This window comes from Pseudorca crassidens, chromosome 10 (assembly GCF_039906515.1).
Source record: "Pseudorca crassidens isolate mPseCra1 chromosome 10, mPseCra1.hap1, whole genome shotgun sequence".
Lineage (NCBI taxonomy): Eukaryota > Metazoa > Chordata > Mammalia > Artiodactyla > Delphinidae > Pseudorca > Pseudorca crassidens.
This window is the reverse complement of record NC_090305.1, coordinates 25,487,938-25,505,554: the sequence shown is the minus strand read 5'-3', so window position 1 is coordinate 25,505,554 and position 17,617 is coordinate 25,487,938. Positions and strand designations below refer to the sequence as shown.

The window sequence follows — 17,617 nt, the reverse complement described above, 5'->3', positions numbered from 1 at the left end:
TGAGATATAATTTTATTGAGATATCACTGACATATAACCTTGTATAAGTTTAAGGTGTACAACATAATGGCCTGATATATGTATATAGTGCAAAATGTTTACCACAACAAGTGGTTGATATCCATCGCCACACAGTTATATTTTTTCCTTGTAATGAGAACTTTTAAGATCCATTCTCTTCTTAACTTTCAAATATACAATATGGTGTTGTTAACCATAGTCACCACGCTGTACATTACATCTCCAGAACTTATTTATCTAAAACTGGAAGTTTCTACCTTTTGATCACTTTCACCCAGTTCTCCCACCCATCACCCTCCACCTCTGGCAACCACAAATCTGATCTCTATTTCTATGAATTCGGGTTTTTAAATTTTCCACGTGTAAGCGAGTTCATACAGTATTTGTCTTTCCTTCTCTGATTTATTTCACTTAGCATAACGCCCTCAAGGTCCATCCGTGTTGTTGTAAATGACGTGATTCCTGTTTTTTTATGGCTCAATAGTATTTCATTGTGTGTATATATACACACCACATTGTCTTTATCCATTCATCTGTCTTAGGTTGTTTCCATGTCTTGGCTATTGTAAATAATGCTGCAATGAACATGGTGGCGCAGATAACTCTTCGGGATAGTGATTTCATTTCCTTCAGATATATGCCTAGAAGTGGGATTGCTGGATCTTATGGTAGTTCTACTTTTAATTTTTTGAGGAACCTCCATGCTGTTTGCCACAGAGGCTGCACGAAATGACATTTCCACCAGCAGTGCACAAGTCTCCCGATTTGGATCATCTTAAAGGACAGAGGTTTAGAAGCATTTCGTTGTTGCAGTGATCCAAACCCATGTACCTCATCTCTTCATCAAAATCCCATTTGCTGCTCTTGCCAGGCAGAGAATATTGATGATGGGGCTGAGAGGTATAGGTGAGGAGAAAGGGGTCTTCCTGAGGTGAATGGCAAGTGGTGGAAGGGTGGTAGCTGTTAAAATCCACATGCACCTTCTCTTCATAAAGTTCACCCCCTTGATTTGGCCAGAAGGGGTGACAGCTAGTTTTGGGTGCTGGTGGTTCCATGGGAATCTGCTGGAGAAAGGGTTCTGAAGAGCTCTGGGAAGGGGAGAAGTCGTAAGGCCAGCTGGTCAGAGGAAAAGGGTAACTGGGACAACTGTTTTCATTGGAAGGATTTCTCCCCAAAGCAACATTCTTATTCCATGTTTGCAGATCACTGTAATCAGAGAAGACTCCAGAGACAGGAGGCTGAAGCAGGTCCTGGCTGCTGGAGACCCGACTATTGGACAAATTGCATTTCTCGTAGAGCTGAGTGGGGCCCAAGGTGGGAGTGGGGTCTCTGGGGTCAGAGGTTCTCCCCAAACCATAACTCTCAGAGAAGGACGAGCCATCATTCAGTGCCTTCGGCTGGGGAGCGTTACCTATTAAATGTCCACTGTAACTACTAGGCAATTGGACACCTTCCTGGAAAGACCAAGTTAAACTTTCCCAACTTTGTGTTTCACCTGGAAGAGGCTGGAAAGGAAAGAGAAAACTCATGTTAATAAGTTAAACTGACCTAACTACCCCAGGCACCCACGAGTGACCCTGCACAAATCAGTGCTCTGCAGATTTTCTTCATTCCTTGCATACTTGAAGCACAAACACACGCAGGGCTTTGCACAAGCACCCAAGGCCTGGAAGAACTAAAGGCTGCTGCCATTTCTGCTTGGAATCTGACCAACCAGGAAGGGCCGAATTGCCCTTTACTCAGACAGGAGTGTGTTTAAAATGTTTCCCCTCAAACGCAAGTCTGATATCCTAACTGACTCTGTGAGAAACTTGTAAGGGGCTACTTAAGAAAAATCAAACTTTATCTTCAAAGCTTTACCTTATCCTCAGTATAACTCTCAGGGGAACCACATTTCCCTCCTTGACTTTTCTATTTTTTAGTGCTGTGTGGATTCCACGAGACCAGGGCTTACTTCTTTTCTCAAGAGACTTTGAACTCATTTTGTTAAATTGTAGATCTCTGGAATACGAGGTGGTCAATTTATTTTTACCAATGGAGAAAGTAAATTGTCCTCCAGTTAATCGCAAGGAAAGAATCTGGTTGAGAATTAAGTTATCCTCTTATTTATGTAAAGCTATCGACCGATGGGGTTGGAAAGACTGTGACCAGGTAGGGTGAGTGGGAGGAAATACCCTTCAACTTCTCCCAGGGCTGGGAGATGGGATAAGACCAGTCATTGGGATTCAGGGGCTCCTATTTCCCTACAAAAGACTCAAATTACAATTTTTTTTCTTAAGGTACTTTAGAGCCTCCAGGGATGGACTGGCTTCATTTCTGTACTCCTGAAATGTGGAACATTGGACAGTAGAAAAAGTATAGGAATTAGTAACACTATTAAGCAGACAAACCCACAAACATACAGTATGACACCCATAAAGCCATGAGCTTCACATCACAGTTTGACTGCGGGAAGAAGCCTCCAGCCCCACATCCCTGGATGAGCACTGTTTTCAGAAACTGCCTGGTTATTTCACCTTGGTGGAGTGCGCTGAGGAAATCATCTGCTTTAGGGAAGAATGAAAAAGCACGAGGCTCATGTTTTGTGCAGATCATTTCATCTTGGTTCTATCAGAAATACAGAGCGCCAAACATAGGTTAAGTGCTAATTCGAGTCTCTTTTTAATTGTAGTAGGGAAGACGATTCTGAAATGCTATGGACTTTACAGCTGAGGGCATGCTACAAAGATGGTAGAAATGAAGAGGAAACCCGCAGATTCAGTTTCTTTGGCAGAGGCTGACTCACAGGTGAGCCTGAAGGTATGTGATTTTCGGCTTCATTCGTAGGTAAGGGACAGGGAAATCTACTGCCGCCACCACAGGGGTGGCAAGTCGTCGCATGTTGTGAAGCTGCATGGGGCAAGGTTACCTTTATCTGCGGGCCCTGCTTCATCTTCGAGGAGACAGAGGACGACGCAGAGTGTGCTTTCTTCAGTGCTCTTCTGGCCTCGGCTTCCAGTTTGGTTTCTGGCTTTGGATGGTCATGCTCTCCCTTGGACTTAGAGGAGACGAAGCAGTGAAATAAATAACTAGATGCGCTTCACGGTGCGTAAAGCTTTATCCTGCGCCCTGCCATCGGACTGGGTATTGCTGAGGTTGACTACTAAGACAAGATTGGAGCAATCTTTTTTTTGTTTTAATTAATTTTTATTGGAGTATAGCGGCTTTACAATGTTGTGTTAGTTTCTACTGTACAGCAAAGTGAATCAGCTATATGTATATATATATATCCCCACTTTTCTGGATTTCCTTCCCATTGAGGTCACCACAGGGCATTGAGGAGATTTCCCTGTGCTATACAATAGGTTCTAATTAGTTATCTACTTTATACATAGTATCAATAGTATAAAAAATAGTGTATATATGTCAATATATATGGGAGATATGTATATGGAGGTATAGATATCTCCCAATTCATCCCAGCACCCGCCCTTTCCCCCTCGGCGGAGCATCCTTTTAAGATGCTCCCAAGCCCCCCAGGCATGCTCCTGCTTGCCCACCTGCCTTTGCTGATGATGCTCCTTCCTTGCGTGGTGTCTCTCCCCAGCCTGGCCAAGTCACATTCATAGTGATGACAAGTAATGCTGATTACATAATTCTCCCTGAACCTTCGGCACAAGGCTGTGAGGGCTATACCATTATCATCCTTCTCAGGAGGCATGGAGGGGTTATACCACCTGGGAAACCTCCCCTAGTACGTGCGGGAGCTAGGATTCAAAGTGTGCCAGAGCCAGCCAGGCTGAAAGCCAACTGTTGGCCATTCAGGAATTCGTGAGCTGGTTGTAAAAACAGCTTGACACTTTGCTGTACACCTGAAACTAACACAACATTGTAAATCAACTAGACTCCAATAACATTAAAATTAAAAAAAATATATTTGATGAGGAAACCGAATTAACAAAGAGGAAAGAAGGGAAAGAAAATTTCAGCTCATCTTGCACACTTCTACCAAAGAAATCTTTCCAGAGAACCTCTGTCAAGCTTAATATCTTCTATTCTCTTTTACCTTCAATATTAATTTTTAATGTGCTTTGCCATGAAACTCCATGTTCAATCTTATGATCGTATAAGTAGTATGAAAGAATATATAGTAAAATAATTAGCTTTTTCAAACAAACAAACAAAAAAAAACCGGCTTGATATCAGCCACGATGGGAATTGTTATATCCCAGAAACTGGCAAACCCTACACATCAGAACATTTTCTTTTCAGACAGGTTTAGCACGGACTCAAACCCAGGCAGTCCAACTGTCAGAGGCCACTGTTTCTACCACCTCCCCCATGAGGACTTCTTAACACATTTTACAGAAAACTGGGGCTCAGGGGAGTAAAGCAATGTGTCCACGTTTACAGAGCTGGGTCTGTGGAAGGCCAGTGCTTGCCTAAACAGATTACTGACCGCAGCATCCCCTTCGGAGCCTGAGGCAGGGGCAGCCACCCTTGTCCTGGCCTCCAGCCCCTGACTCCTGTCTCAAGGTTTGGGGTACAGGCGTTTGCTCGCCCAGAGGGTCCCCCAGGAAGGGTGCAGGCTCCCCTCCACCTGTGCATTTCCTGGAGGAAACTCCTGCTGGTGCTCTGTGAAGAGTTCGTGAATTAAAGAGAAATGGAATCTCTAACTCAAATCCAACCTGGAAAAATATGAAGCGTCCGTCGTGCCTCCAGAAGTTAGTGACAGGAAAGCCCCCGTGGCCTCGGCAGGGAACGAGCTTCAGGGGCCCATCGCAGTTGGGACAGCGTTTCCCTACAAAGGAGCAGAGGAAGGCGACTTAGGAAGGTGACCTAAGTCTGTGCGGCCCTGCCGATTTCAGATTCCTGGATGGCAGAGAATCCACCTGGGTACAGTTTTATAGGCTTTCGTACACTGGGCATGACCCCAGACCACCAAAGCAGCGCAGGTCACTTTCACACGTGGTAGAGGAAGCAGTTGCCTACAGAGCGGGATATCTTACAGGACAGGGGAGAGCTCCTTTGAGCAAAAAAAAAAAAAAAAAAAAAAAAATCCCTCCCTCCTTATTTACTGATACTTGAAATTCTTTGTAGAGAAGCAGAAAAAAATTCTTTCACTTCACAATTAGAACTAAGGGTCAAGGAGCAAAACCACATGACGGAGAGAACGCAGCTACTAAATTTTCACTAAAGTGTAAATGACTGATACCAGATCCTGCCCTGAGAGCAAGTTCTGAAAACAAATTACAAGGAAAGAACATGAAGTAACTTGAGGTCTGAAGTGGGCAAGGCACAGGGAATGCCAAATGCATCTATTTCACAATCTGATGAATATGATAAAAAACAAAATGAAGAATTATCTCAGCATGTGATTATGGATGAACCTAAATGGCATGGAATTGAGTCTAACCTCAGAGTCAGTCCCGGCTCCCACTCTAGATCAAAGCACTCATTGAGATCATTTTGGGGACCCCATTCCCCAAGATGTGAGATGGCGAGCGTGATACACAACTTTCTCTTAAACTTTAGGTGGGTGTGCTGGTGAATTAATGTTAGTTCCCTAAGTGATGTGTCTTCCTTTTAACAGAGGCCCCGAGTCAGGCGTCTTAACCTGAGGGAGGTTCATGGTGGGTGCCCTGTGCGTGGCATATCTTTGGCACGGATACCGGAGCCCAGGGAGCTGGCTGGCTTTCCTTAAGATAACCTAAAGGACCGGCCTTGGTCTCCACCACCCTCCAGTGCGAAGGATGGGCCCTTGGAAGGTGCGGGGACGGACGTCGTGGCCCCTCGGGGCAGGAGCCCCACTCACTCTGCTGCTTCTGCCGGGCCTTGTCGCAGATGGCAGGCCTCAGGTAGACCTTGTGGCCCTCAGCGACTAGGCAGTCGCGGCTGCAGACCACCACGCCCAGGCAGGACTTCTTGAGGATGCGGGAGTTGTGATTGTTGGTGTTGCGCATGGCCCAGCTGCTCATGTGCCGCTGCGCATTCCTGTCCTCCGAGCTGTAGATGTGCTTCTCGTAGGCATCTGGCCATTCCTGGAACCAGTCCGTCTTTTTCACATTCTGATGAAAACACAAAGAATATGATTATAGTTTCAGCTGGAAAACAGCACTGTGCTTAAAGCTGCTTTTGGCGCTTGAGAGCTGGGCACGAGAGCTTTAGCAAAGACCAAACTGGATTTCACTCCGCCGTGAGGGTCTGAGCACACGCAGCACAGCCGCGAGCACGTGATTCCTGGGTCCACCCAACATCTGCTCCCTGGACCAGAGTGAGTTGTGATGCCGCCCCTCTCCCCCGATCGCTGTTTCTCTAGCCTTTGGTGATAAGAGTGAGGACCGTTTCACTGAGAATGTTGGAGGGTGAAGTAACATGACTGTGCTCTTGCACAATGAAGAGGACAGCACTGGGGCAGGGCAGTGAGATAATGTCTCTCGCCGGGCGGTGGTTACCTTGTTGGGAAAGCGGAGGGTTTATACGAACCCACCCGAGATACGCGGTGGAAGGCTGGAGTGCCGCTTTGTCCCCCGTGGAGATTTTCTCCCCTTTGCTCTACACTCATGTTCACGCGCCTCAAACAGGGCAGAGGAGTGAGGAAGAGTTTACTTTGACGGGAAACGTTTGTGTTCTTGCCCAGGACGGGCACAATTCCCTGCCCATGAATAGCTAACTAAACTCTCCTTTGAGTGGGCAGAGACACAGGATACTCGATCCTTATAGCATAAGTTATTTAGCTTTCTGTGTCTCAGTTTCTTTATCTGCATAATAGAGATAACTAACTAGACCTGCCTACCTCAAGTGGGTCTGAGAATTAAATAGGATAATATATAAAAATTACTTAGCACAGCACCTAGCCTGGAGGGAGCTCAGAATAAATGTTAGTCACTGAAGTTGTGGCTCAAAAGGATGTGGCGTTTGACAGATTCTTAGGGTGAGAATCATTAAGGGTCTCAGTCGTCAAACGTAGGCTGTGCCCACCCCCGTGGCTTCCAGAGCCTTGGTATAAGAACATTTTCAGCAAGAAGATTATAGAAGATTATGGTAGAAGATTCTAGAAGCTCCAGGAAGAGAGATCAGGGTGCCTCTGCTTTGCTTCCCCAACAAGAAGACACAGCATAGGATATGAGAAAGGAAAGACAAGACGTTTGAGAAGGAAAAAAAGCAAACATCATTAGGATGGAAAAGCTACTCAGGGAAGTCGGTGTCTCTTCAGTTAGATTTCAAGTTTAGAACATGCCAAAGAACTTTGTAATGTGAGACTCGGGGCCGGTGACTGTCTCTGAAGCCGAATTTTGCTATTCTCTAAAATGGGGACATTGATAAAACATGCTTCACAAAAGTACTGTGGAGAGCAGATGTGCTGTGAACAGTAAATTTTATATAATTAATGATAGCTGTCATTTTACGGAACTTCATGGGAACTGAGGTGGGTCTGAGGAAATAGAAATGAGAGGTCTTATGTACATGAGAGTTAGTACTAGTTGATAGCGAAGAGTTGTGGTCTGAAAACTAGGGCCATGGGCCTAATCCAGCCCAATGCCTGTTTTCATAAATCAAGTTTTATTGGAACCCAGCCGTGTTCGTTCAAGTGTTGTCTGTGGATACATTTACACACCATGGCAGCGTCCAGTAGTCGCAGCCGAGACTGTATGGTCCACAAAGCCTAAAATATTTCCTATCTGGCCCTTCACAGAGAGCTTACCAGCCCCTGGTAAGAGCACAGCCTGTGAAGGCCCTGGGTGAGGGCTTTACAATAGTTCCTTCCCTCTCAGGGCTCCACTTCCTGCTCTGTGAGATGGAGGTCACAGGACCACCTGCCTGGCAGGGATGCTGTGAAGAAAGACTGAACGAGTTAGCACACACAGAGCATTCAAAACAGTGCCTGCTATTCACAACAGCCAAGACATGGAAGCAACCTAAGTGTCCATCGACAGATGAATGGATGAAGGAGATGTAGTATATCTATACAATGGAATATTACTCAGCCATAAAAAAGAATGAAATAATGTCATTTGCAGCAACAAGGATGGACCTAGAGATTATCATACTAAGTGAAGAAAGTCAGAGAAAGGCAAATACCATATGATATCACCTATACATGGAATCTAAAAAAAAAAAAAGATACAAATGAACTTATTTACAAAACAGAAATAGACTTACAGACATAGAAAACAAACTTATGGTTACCAAAGGGGACGTTGGTGGCTAAACTAGGAGTTTGGGATTAGCAGATATAAACTACCATATATATAATAAACAGCAAGCTCCTACTGTATATCACAGGGGACTATATTCAATATCTTGTAATAAACTATAGTGGAAAAGAAAACAAAAACAGAAACAGGGACTTCCCTGGTGGCCCAGTGGTAAAGGATCCGTCTTCCAATGCAGAGTACGCGGGTTAGATCCCTGGTCGGGGAACTACGATGCGCCTCCGTGAGAGCCCGTGTGCCGCAGTACAGAGCCCACATAACCTGGAGCCTGCGTGCCGCAACTAGAGAGAGAAAACCCACATGCTACAACTAGAGAGAAGCCCGCGCGCTGCAACGAAAGATCTCACGTGCCTCAACGAAGATCCCGCGTGCCACAACTAAGACCCGACGCAGCCAAAAATATAAATTAAATAAATAAATATTTTTTAAAAAAACAGTGTTTGGCATAGGGAACTGTATTCAATATCCTATAATAAACCATAATGGAAAAGAATATGAAAAAGAATATATATATATGAATCACTTTGCTGCATACCAGACACTACATTGTAAATCAACTATACTTCAATTTTTAAAAACAAAATAAAATAAAACCAGTGCCTGGCACACAGCAAGCTCCACATCAGTGTTAGCTGTTACTCTGTCGGATCCGGGGCCACACACACCAGCCAGTATGATTGTGAGGGCCACCAGCTTTTAGGACAGAGATGACCCCCAGAGAGGTCACTTCATGCTCGACAGGAATCCAAGCCCCTATAAAACAAAAGCTTAATTGGTGCAGATCTTGTTAGTGACCTTTCTCAGAGCAGTGACAATGCCCCTCCGCTGCTGCCCTGTAGCGTGGGAAGGGAATGCTGCTCGAAAAGGGCAGGAAGAAGGGGGATGGCATCCGGAGGAGTCCCCTCTGGTCCATCGGGCAATTACAGTCGAGTGTCTAGGAAAGAGACCTGGCCAGGCCAAGATGCTGAATGAGCTGTTTTTTCCAGTTCTTTCCCTCTCTCCCCGACTTCCCTGGTAATTCTGAGCTGGACAAGACTCAATGCCCGGGGTGAGGAGAAGACCTCAGGCAACCCCGCAGGCAGCCCTGTCTCCTTCCTCCACCCGCTTCTCTTCTCTTCCTTCTGACCTAAAGCTCTAAACAGTGCTCTCTTGTCTTCTGCCACAGAAATGCTACAGAAAACATAATATTTTATCTTCTGAAATAATAAAAATGTAGGTTAAAATGTTAAACTATGAACCTTTAGCAATTTGGACTGTGGATTTGAATTCTTCAAATACAAAGCACAGTTGTCAGGGCAGCAGAGAAAAGGGTGAGGTGGACTTGAAGGAAAGCTGGGATTTTCATGTTTTAAAGGTGAGGGGCCTAGATTCCATCAACCAGGAGGAATGACAGTGTCTGTGAGAGCGGCTCAAACACTCCAGTTAAAGCCAGTACTCCCTGCCTGTGGAGGAAGAAATGAGCTCCACTGTCTTTTTTCTCTCTCTCAGGTTAATGTATATTTTGATCTCCCTTTGAGGTTTCCTCTTTGATGGATTATTTAGAAATATATTGTTTAGTTTCCATGTATCTACAGATTTTCCTGTTGCCTTTTGCTATTAATTTCTAGTTTGCATCCATTGTAGTTGGAGAACACATTCTGTGTTTTTGATTATTTTAGCATTGTTGAGGTTTGTTTTAAAGCCCGCAAAACGTTCTACATTCCAAGGTCTGTTAAGCACTTTTTTTCAACAGCTCTTCCACTGGTACCCTAGTTTTCCAATTCCATTAATAATGCAGTAATAAGATTGACAAAGTATGACCTCAAGAAAATTACTTAACAGTAAGTGTATTTACATCAAGATATTCTCTTGGCTATTTATTTATGACCAGTCTTTTGACCTGGATACTTAGTGAGATTTTTGACATTTTTTGACATTTTTTGACATTGCAGCTATGAGAAAACCCAGATTCCAGTGTTGCAAAGGAACCCAGGTGTCAAATGAATGATAAGGAACTCTGAAAAGCTCCCAGATTTAAGGCACTAGAGAGGAAACGTTTAAAAGGAAGAATAATTATTTCTTAATCTTGTTTAGCAAATCCCCACAAAACATTTTTTTCTTTTCAGATCTTCTGTTTATTTTAATTTCTAACTTTTCATGAGTAACTCTTTGTTTTTCCTCTTGGTTAAGAAGTTTATAATTTAAAGGGAATATTCTTAAGGTCTCCAACACGTAAATATAACAAATTTATATTTTATAATCTCATGAGTAATATCATTGGGGGTTTAATGAATATTTCTGTGCCTTATGTATGCAATTTCTTTCCCTAAGAGACTTAATCCTCTAACTCACTCAAAATCTTTGAAACTCGATGCTAGGAGTCCCCAGCCCCCAGGCCGTGAACCGGTACTGGTCCTTGGCCTGTTAGGAACTGGGCCGCACAGGACGAGGTGAGAGGCCGGTGAGTGAGCAAAGCTTCATCTGCCGCTTCCCATCACTCGCCATCGCTCACATTACTACCTGAACCATATCCCCACCCGCCCCCCACCCCCCACCCCCCACCCCTGTCCGTGGAAAAATTGTCTTCCACAAAACCGGTCCCTGGTGCCAAAAGGGTTGGGGACCGCTGCCCTATGCAATCAGAGCACCCTTCATCCTCCCTTCATTCTAATTTATTTAACTACTTGAAGTTTTAATAGGGTAACTTAAGAATTAAATATACACTATTACATAAAACTAATGAAGTAAAATCAAAATTCTGAAATAAGGTATCAAAAATATTTACATTATCATGTTATTATATTAAATTTGATTTTTCCCTTGGAAAATAATCTATTCTAATGTAAAGCAATTATCTGCCAGGTTTTCTTTAATAAGAATAGCTTATTAATTCCTTGTAAATAAATGTCTCCAAATAAAACCGGGCTAGCAAACAGATACACGTTTAAACAAACCAGAGAGAGGAAAAAATTAGATGTTACTTATGGAATACAGAAAAAAAAATTCCTCCAGCACTTTGATTTACCTTCAACTTTTCAGGAACTTATCTCTCCCAGTCAACTGGAAACCCAACTCCAAGTGTTTTCAAAGGGAGAAATTCATCAACAAAATGCTTTTGAGTTAAGCATTACTCCTTTGACTAATCTTGCAATTTCCTACCTTTGTTAAAGGGTCAAGATGCAGGAGAAAAAGTTCCTTATTTGTTCAGATAACACTAAGGTGGGACAGAGTGCCCCAGCTTTCAAACTCTGTTACCCCCTCTTTTCTCTTCTCCCTTTCCTTTCCAACTCCACCCAGCTAAGCAAGGGACCTCCTGGGCACCCAGGGAGAGTCTCTGTTACCACCCCCACGACCCCAGAAGCACAGGGTAGTAGAAGAATTCTGGTCCCAAAAGTGGGGGGACCCAATGACCACGGGGTCCATATACGTGGAACTGTCCCAGGGAGTTCAAATGACCTTGAGATCAAGGACAATGCTGGACAAAGAGGACAAAGTTACGAGTGTCCCCGTCGGACCAACAACAAAGTGACCTGATGGTGCAGTCAGATAATAATTGACCAGAAATCCAGAATCTGGTTTACCCCTTAGCTCCCCAGAGCCAAGACAAATCTGATTACAACTAGCTTGTTCTGATCACATTTAACCACACAAATTCACAGCACAAGCTCAGAGATTCACCTCTGCTCCTAAGATCGAGGCAAAGGAAATTGTACTGGTTAAAATCACAGTCCGGGAATGAACTCATCAGAGACGTGGCCTCTTTGGGGTTGATTCTCCAGGCTGCAGGTGGCCCTGTATTTATGTTTAGCCTATGTATAGTTTTAGGTTTTCTCTGCAAAAAGTATACTTAAACCTTGGAATTGTGTGAGTTAATGGCTTGGTGTGGCTTTGGTCATGGGTTTCATCTGGAAACTGCTCATGTTCATGAACAGAGTGATTCGGGGTGTTTGTCTGCTGTGGGGCTATTGGAACACTTTGTGCTTCTGCTCAGAGAACCTGGCAGGTGCTGGGAGCAGAGTGGCTGCTTCCATCTCCCTGCTCAGTGGGTACTATTTAGGAGAACAAGCAATTGGTTTTCTTCCTGATTTTCAACCAGGAAAAAAATAAATAAATTTCTTAGGGGTTCATGGCTCCCAAGTATTCACAATCAGTATTAATAAGAAGTATCCCTGTAATGAACCATGTAGTGAACATTTTTAATAAAGGTAAGACTAACCCAACCCCAGACATTTGCTGCTTGGACCAAGCAAACCCTAAAGCAATTATATTTGAACTTTGAAAATGCAAATGTAGTTTAATGGAATAGGAAGGGAAAGCAAAATTAGTGTACTACATTGGTCTGGAATAAAGAGGCTTTTATCAATGATGGTTTTGAGTAAGTTAAGTGCCTGAAGTTCTGGACTGACTCTGTGGAGGCTGGATAAAGGAGAAGTGGTATCAAAATAACCAGAAGCTAGACAAGTGATCAGAAACGAGTGAATGAAGGTTTATAAAGACATACATGCAGCTTAAAGCAGGGAGAAGAACACATGAAACAAATCCACGGAGGGATGATTTAGTGAGAGCAAGAGACCATCCAAGCCCTAGATCTGATCATGATGCTTTCCAGCTCAACAAGCCTAACGGCTTCCTACTGCCTTTAAAAAAAAATAAATAACTGAATTGGGACTTCCCCGGTGGTCCAGTGGCTAAGGCTCCGTGCTCCCAATGCAGGGGGCCCAGGTTCGATCCCTGATCAAGGAACTATATCCCACATGCAGCAACTAAGAGTTTGTACGCCGCAAAGAAGATTGAAGATCCCGTGCGCCACAACTAAGACCTGGGACAGCCAAATAATTAAATAAATTTTTTTTTTTAAAAAAAGAATGCTTTAAAAAAATTTAAAAAATAAAATAAAATAAAATAACTGAATCATCTTAGGATAGCCTGTGTCCAAACCACCTTTCACGCCGGTAGCCTCCCAGCTCCCCTTGCTGTCCGTGCACAGCTTCCCCATATGTAGCCTTTGAACAGTCTTCAAAGTGCTCTACTCTGCCTGGATTTTCTTATCTTCACCTGCCCTAATCCTCTCACCTTTTACAATGTATGTGTCCAGAGAGCCTTTTGCCAGATGTTGCGCCTTGCTCCCCACGCCTGAGTCATGCTGAATTACGTGCGTCCTCTTTCAGCGCCTCCGGCATTTTTCTACACAGCATCGATTCTCTGTTTGGACACTGGTATTGCTTCACTGGCCCAGAAGATCATGAGCCCTTCCGTGAAAGTTAGCATAGCTTAACGGCCCCTGTATCCCTGAGCCTGCTATGGTGTCTGGCACATCCCCGGCACTCAAAAATCTCTGCTATCCTGATAAGGATGTCATTGTTCATTGTTGCCAAAAATTAACCCACAGATCGTGATCTATCTGGGATGTATAAAGGGCTATGGAGTTCCCAGGACCAAAAGATGCAGTGAGCACTCTTGTAACCATCTCAAAACTTGAAGCAGGGGGATGCATTAATAAGAAAGGAATTTGTCTACAAGCTACAGGAATTTGCAGGAATCCTGGCAAGAATATAAAAATATGAACAATAAACTGTAAATTCTTTGTATGGGTGGGAAAAAGAATGAAATTGGGGAAATGTATAATAGTAATAAGCCAGTGCATGTTATTATAGATGTAATCCTTTAAAACATATGTTTTAATGCTCGAACAGATGGTCTGAGGCACACTCATCGCCCAAGGGGCTCCATGAAAAAAGGGCTCTGTAGTCAAAACTATGATAGGGCAACAATGCCAACAACTTCCTCTTGGGAGAGCCGCCAGTGCAGTAAGAAAGGCACCATGTTGGCAGTAGAGAAATTGGCGGTCCAGTGGTTAGGACTCCGCGCTTCCACTGCAGGGGGCACGGGTTCGATCCCTGGTCAGAACTAAGATCCTGCATGATGCACAGTGTGGCCAAAAAAAAAATTGGCTTAACTTCATTGAACTTAGTCCTTTTCTTCCTTCGCAGCATCCATTAAAATTCCTTGTAACTTACACACTACAGAACACATTTGTTCTAAACAGCTTAGACATTTAAGAAAGGTATCTAAGGAATTACTATTTTCATTTTACAGAGGAGGTAATGAAGACTTAAGAAAATAGATTGGTTTAGAGTCACACAGATAAGCCATAGAGCCAATCACTCGTGAATTTCGTATTTGTTGTTTGTGTTTAACACGTACCAGGCCCTGTGGTTGGCACCCGGCCCCCATTCTAGGGTGCAGGCCGTCTTCCAAATCTCAGGTCACCGAATCCTAGACTCTTAGAACTGAAAGGGTCCGTAAGAGACTATTTAGTGCAAGCACTTCATTATCAGAAGAGGAAAGGGAGCCTCAGAAACGCTAAACCACCCCGTGAAATTCTACAAATAAAAAGAGGCAGGACTGGAATTCAAAGCCAGGACTTGGTCTCCTAGCCCTGTTCTCACCATACACCACTCTGCCTTCAGAAACACTCTTGAAGTATAAAATCTACTGTGCTTGGAAATCCTTCCAAGACCTTTTATTTTTCACCTCACCTAGGTCTTGATACGATTCCAAAGCCAGCATAAACCCAGATGAGGATGGTGTTAACTCTGCTCAGAAAATACTAAGGAATATTTTGCTCTTTTAATCATTTCCCTGGCATATTTAACGAATTGAAGGGCACTTACCTATTTCCACGAACAATCAAACTTTTTCTACGAACTAAAAATGATACACTTCCAAAGTTGAATGTGTATTTTTATTGTAAATGTCTCATTTTAATGTCTTGGATAGCTGAGAATGCTTGAGTTTTGGAAAATTCATGTTGGAACATGAACTTTTATGAGCCCTGAGATCCCCTCCAGGGAAGTGTTTCTTCCTTTTGTCTACAGATTTGATGAAAGATATGAATCCTCTGTCCCAGAAAAAATAAACGTTAGTACAGTGTTGCCCGCCATTTCAGAGGGTTCTTAGACCCCATTAAAGCTCCTACTCTACGATGTGACTTTGCAAAATCGTCTATGTACCTGCTTCCTTCAACTCTTGTTTTTGAGGATGTCCATCTTCTCTATTTGAGAGCTGCAATCATGAATTAGGAATATGGGTCCCTGAGCCAGGAGTAATTAAAATTTACCTTAAAGTTTCCTCTAAAACAGCTACAACTATTGTAAACCAATTACAAGCAACTACAAAGATAGATGCTTAAAATAGATATTTGCATGATTTAGCTGTAGTGTATTGAACCATCCTTAAATGGATGGAAAGTAGGGCATACTTGGTGCTTCCCAGCTTTTCTAAGACCTACCCAGAGATAATACGGGAGGAGATTTAAGGGTAAACATAAAAAGAAACAGAAGAAACACTTGGGGGACTTCCCTGGTGGTCCAGCAGTTAAGACTGCGCTTCCATGGCAGGGGGCACAGGTTCAATCCCTGGTCAGAGAAATAAGATCCTGCATACCACAGGGCTTGGCAAAAAAAAAAAAAAAAAAAATCTATAAAGAAACACTTCACTAGAGTGAAATTTGGAATGATCTGGAAGCCTTCATTAGAGTGAAATCTGGAATGATTATAAATCAAGACTGTGGCATCTCCATTCTCTCTCCCCTGCTTGGGATAGTTCAAACTTCTTGTTCTCCAGAATCAGGCAGATGAGCTTGACCTTTCACTGGATGGTACTGGTGGTCTCCCAGTCTTAGCTTTCCCAGCCACCTTTCCCAACAATTTCCAGTGAAAACATTCTTCACTGGAACATTCTTCACTGGAAGAAAGGCCAAAAAGGGAGGTCAAGAAAGTCAGTTTTAAACAACTAATGTTGGGAATTCCCTGTCAGTCCAGTGGTTAGGACTTGGTGCTTTCACTGCCAGGGTTCAGTCCCTGGTTGGGGAACTAAGATCCCACATGCCATGTGGCGTGGCCAAAAAAAAAAAAAAAAAAAAAAAAAAAAAAAATTAAAACAACTAATGTTTTCCACCAACTTAAGAGTTTAAAATGTCAATTGCTGGGACTTCCCAGGTGGTCCAGTGGTAAGGAATCCGCCTTCCAATGCACGGGTTGTGGGTTCAATCCCTGGTCAGGGAACTAAGATCCCACATGTCTTGGGGCAACTAAGCCCGCGCACCACAACTACTGAGCCCGCGAGCCTCAACTAGAGAGCCTGTGTACCGCAAACTACACAATCCACATGCTCTGGAGCCCTCGCACCACAACTCAGAGAAAACCCACATGCCACAACTAGAGAGAAGCCCTTGCACTACAACGAAAAGCCCATGCAATGCGCCTCACCTAAGACCAGAGGCAGCCAAAAAAAAAAAAAAAAAAAAAAAAAAAAAAGTCAATTGCCAAAGACAAAGCAAAGAAAACATGAAATGAAAGTCACTCTGTAGTTGGAGAGGAGCCCCATGTCTGTGGACTGTGTACTAGTTACAAAAGGTCTAGAAGAGCACTCTCACCGGGACATTCCAGTGACAGATTTAGGTTAAATCCATGACTATAGCAAATAAGGTAGTATGGGAGCCTGTGCATTACAGAGGGTCGATCTATGGACAAACACATTAGCGTGGATTTTGTTTTACTAGCTAGCAGGCGGGTGCCATGTGAGCCAAGCCAACTTTGAAAGAGAAGGGAAGTAACATTTTCTTTGCTTCTGTCTGTAACCGGGTGAGTCTGGTTGGTAAGGGCTTGCTCAATTCATAGATCTTAGCACCTCCTCTCAAAAGTCCTCAGTCAGATGTCCAGCCGAAGCTCTGGAGGAGAAGTGTTTACCCAGCTGGGACCCTCACCAAGTTCCTTCCAGGTCTTAGCAAGTTACCGGTCAAGGCTTCACAGCCAAATGCTGAAGCCAGTGTTAAAGCAAGTACATACCTGTGGCAGTTTCATATCATTAATATCCCAGCTTAACGTCTCTTTGTCCTCAGAATCAACGTTCTCAAGTTCCATGATAAAGTCGGGTCGCCCACAGGTTTCCGTCTGTCCAACTGCCCTCAGGAGTGCTTGAGAATTTTGCTCTCAAAGGCTCTTAACACAGTTGGATTAGTCCGCCCAGGCAGTTTAGACCAGTGGACTGTCTTCTGACACTAAAAAATAAATGACAGTAATACTGACCATTAAAGTGATAAAAATCAGTGCTCGTCTGCCAGAAAAGCCTGTTTCATTGATATTTTGGCAAGCACCAACATACAAACAAAACCAAAATGTAGGAGCCCTTAGTGACCTTGCTGAAATAAAGCTTGACCTTGGGAAATCAAAAGGAGATCATCACTTTCACTCTCAGATTTAGGCTTCCTTCCTCATTGCTAGCCCCAAGCAGGAAGGCCTTAGTAAGGACCGTTGTCACCTGTAGCCAATGGTTAAAACCTTATCCTCCGTGTACCTGTGTTGGGGCAGGAGGGATAACTGGCTTAGAGTTGTTTCCATGGATATACCTTCATAAATTAG

At 43.6% G+C, this 17,617-nt stretch overlaps 1 protein-coding gene across 1 annotated transcript; it reads right to left on the bottom strand.

The window, feature by feature from the left end:
• Positions 1 to 791: 791 nt before the first annotated feature.
• Positions 792 to 17,119, bottom strand: GCM1 (glial cells missing transcription factor 1). The gene is made up of 5 exons (XM_067755817.1): positions 17,045 to 17,119; positions 5,816 to 6,068; positions 4,689 to 4,801; positions 2,930 to 3,058; positions 792 to 1,526 (listed from the first exon to the last, which is right to left on the bottom strand). The coding sequence occupies exons 1-5, from the start codon at positions 17,117 to 17,119 to the stop codon at positions 792 to 794; spliced, it is 1,305 nt and encodes a 434-aa protein (XP_067611918.1).
• Positions 17,120 to 17,617: the final 498 nt, after the last annotated feature.

Excerpts from the sequence above, each read along its gene's own strand:
- GCM1 (XM_067755817.1), bottom strand. The coding sequence starts at position 17,119 with ATGGAACTTGAGAACGTTGATTCTGAGGACAAAGAGACGTTAAGCTGG. Across the intron at positions 6,069-17,044 it reads ATGATATGAAACTGCCACAG|AATGTGAAAAAGACGGACTG; the intron begins GTATGTACTTGC and ends TGTTTTCATCAG. Across the intron at positions 3,059-4,688 it reads GACGCTTCATATTTTTCCAG|TCCAAGGGAGAGCATGACCA; the intron begins GTTGGATTTGAG and ends GTCTCCTCTAAG.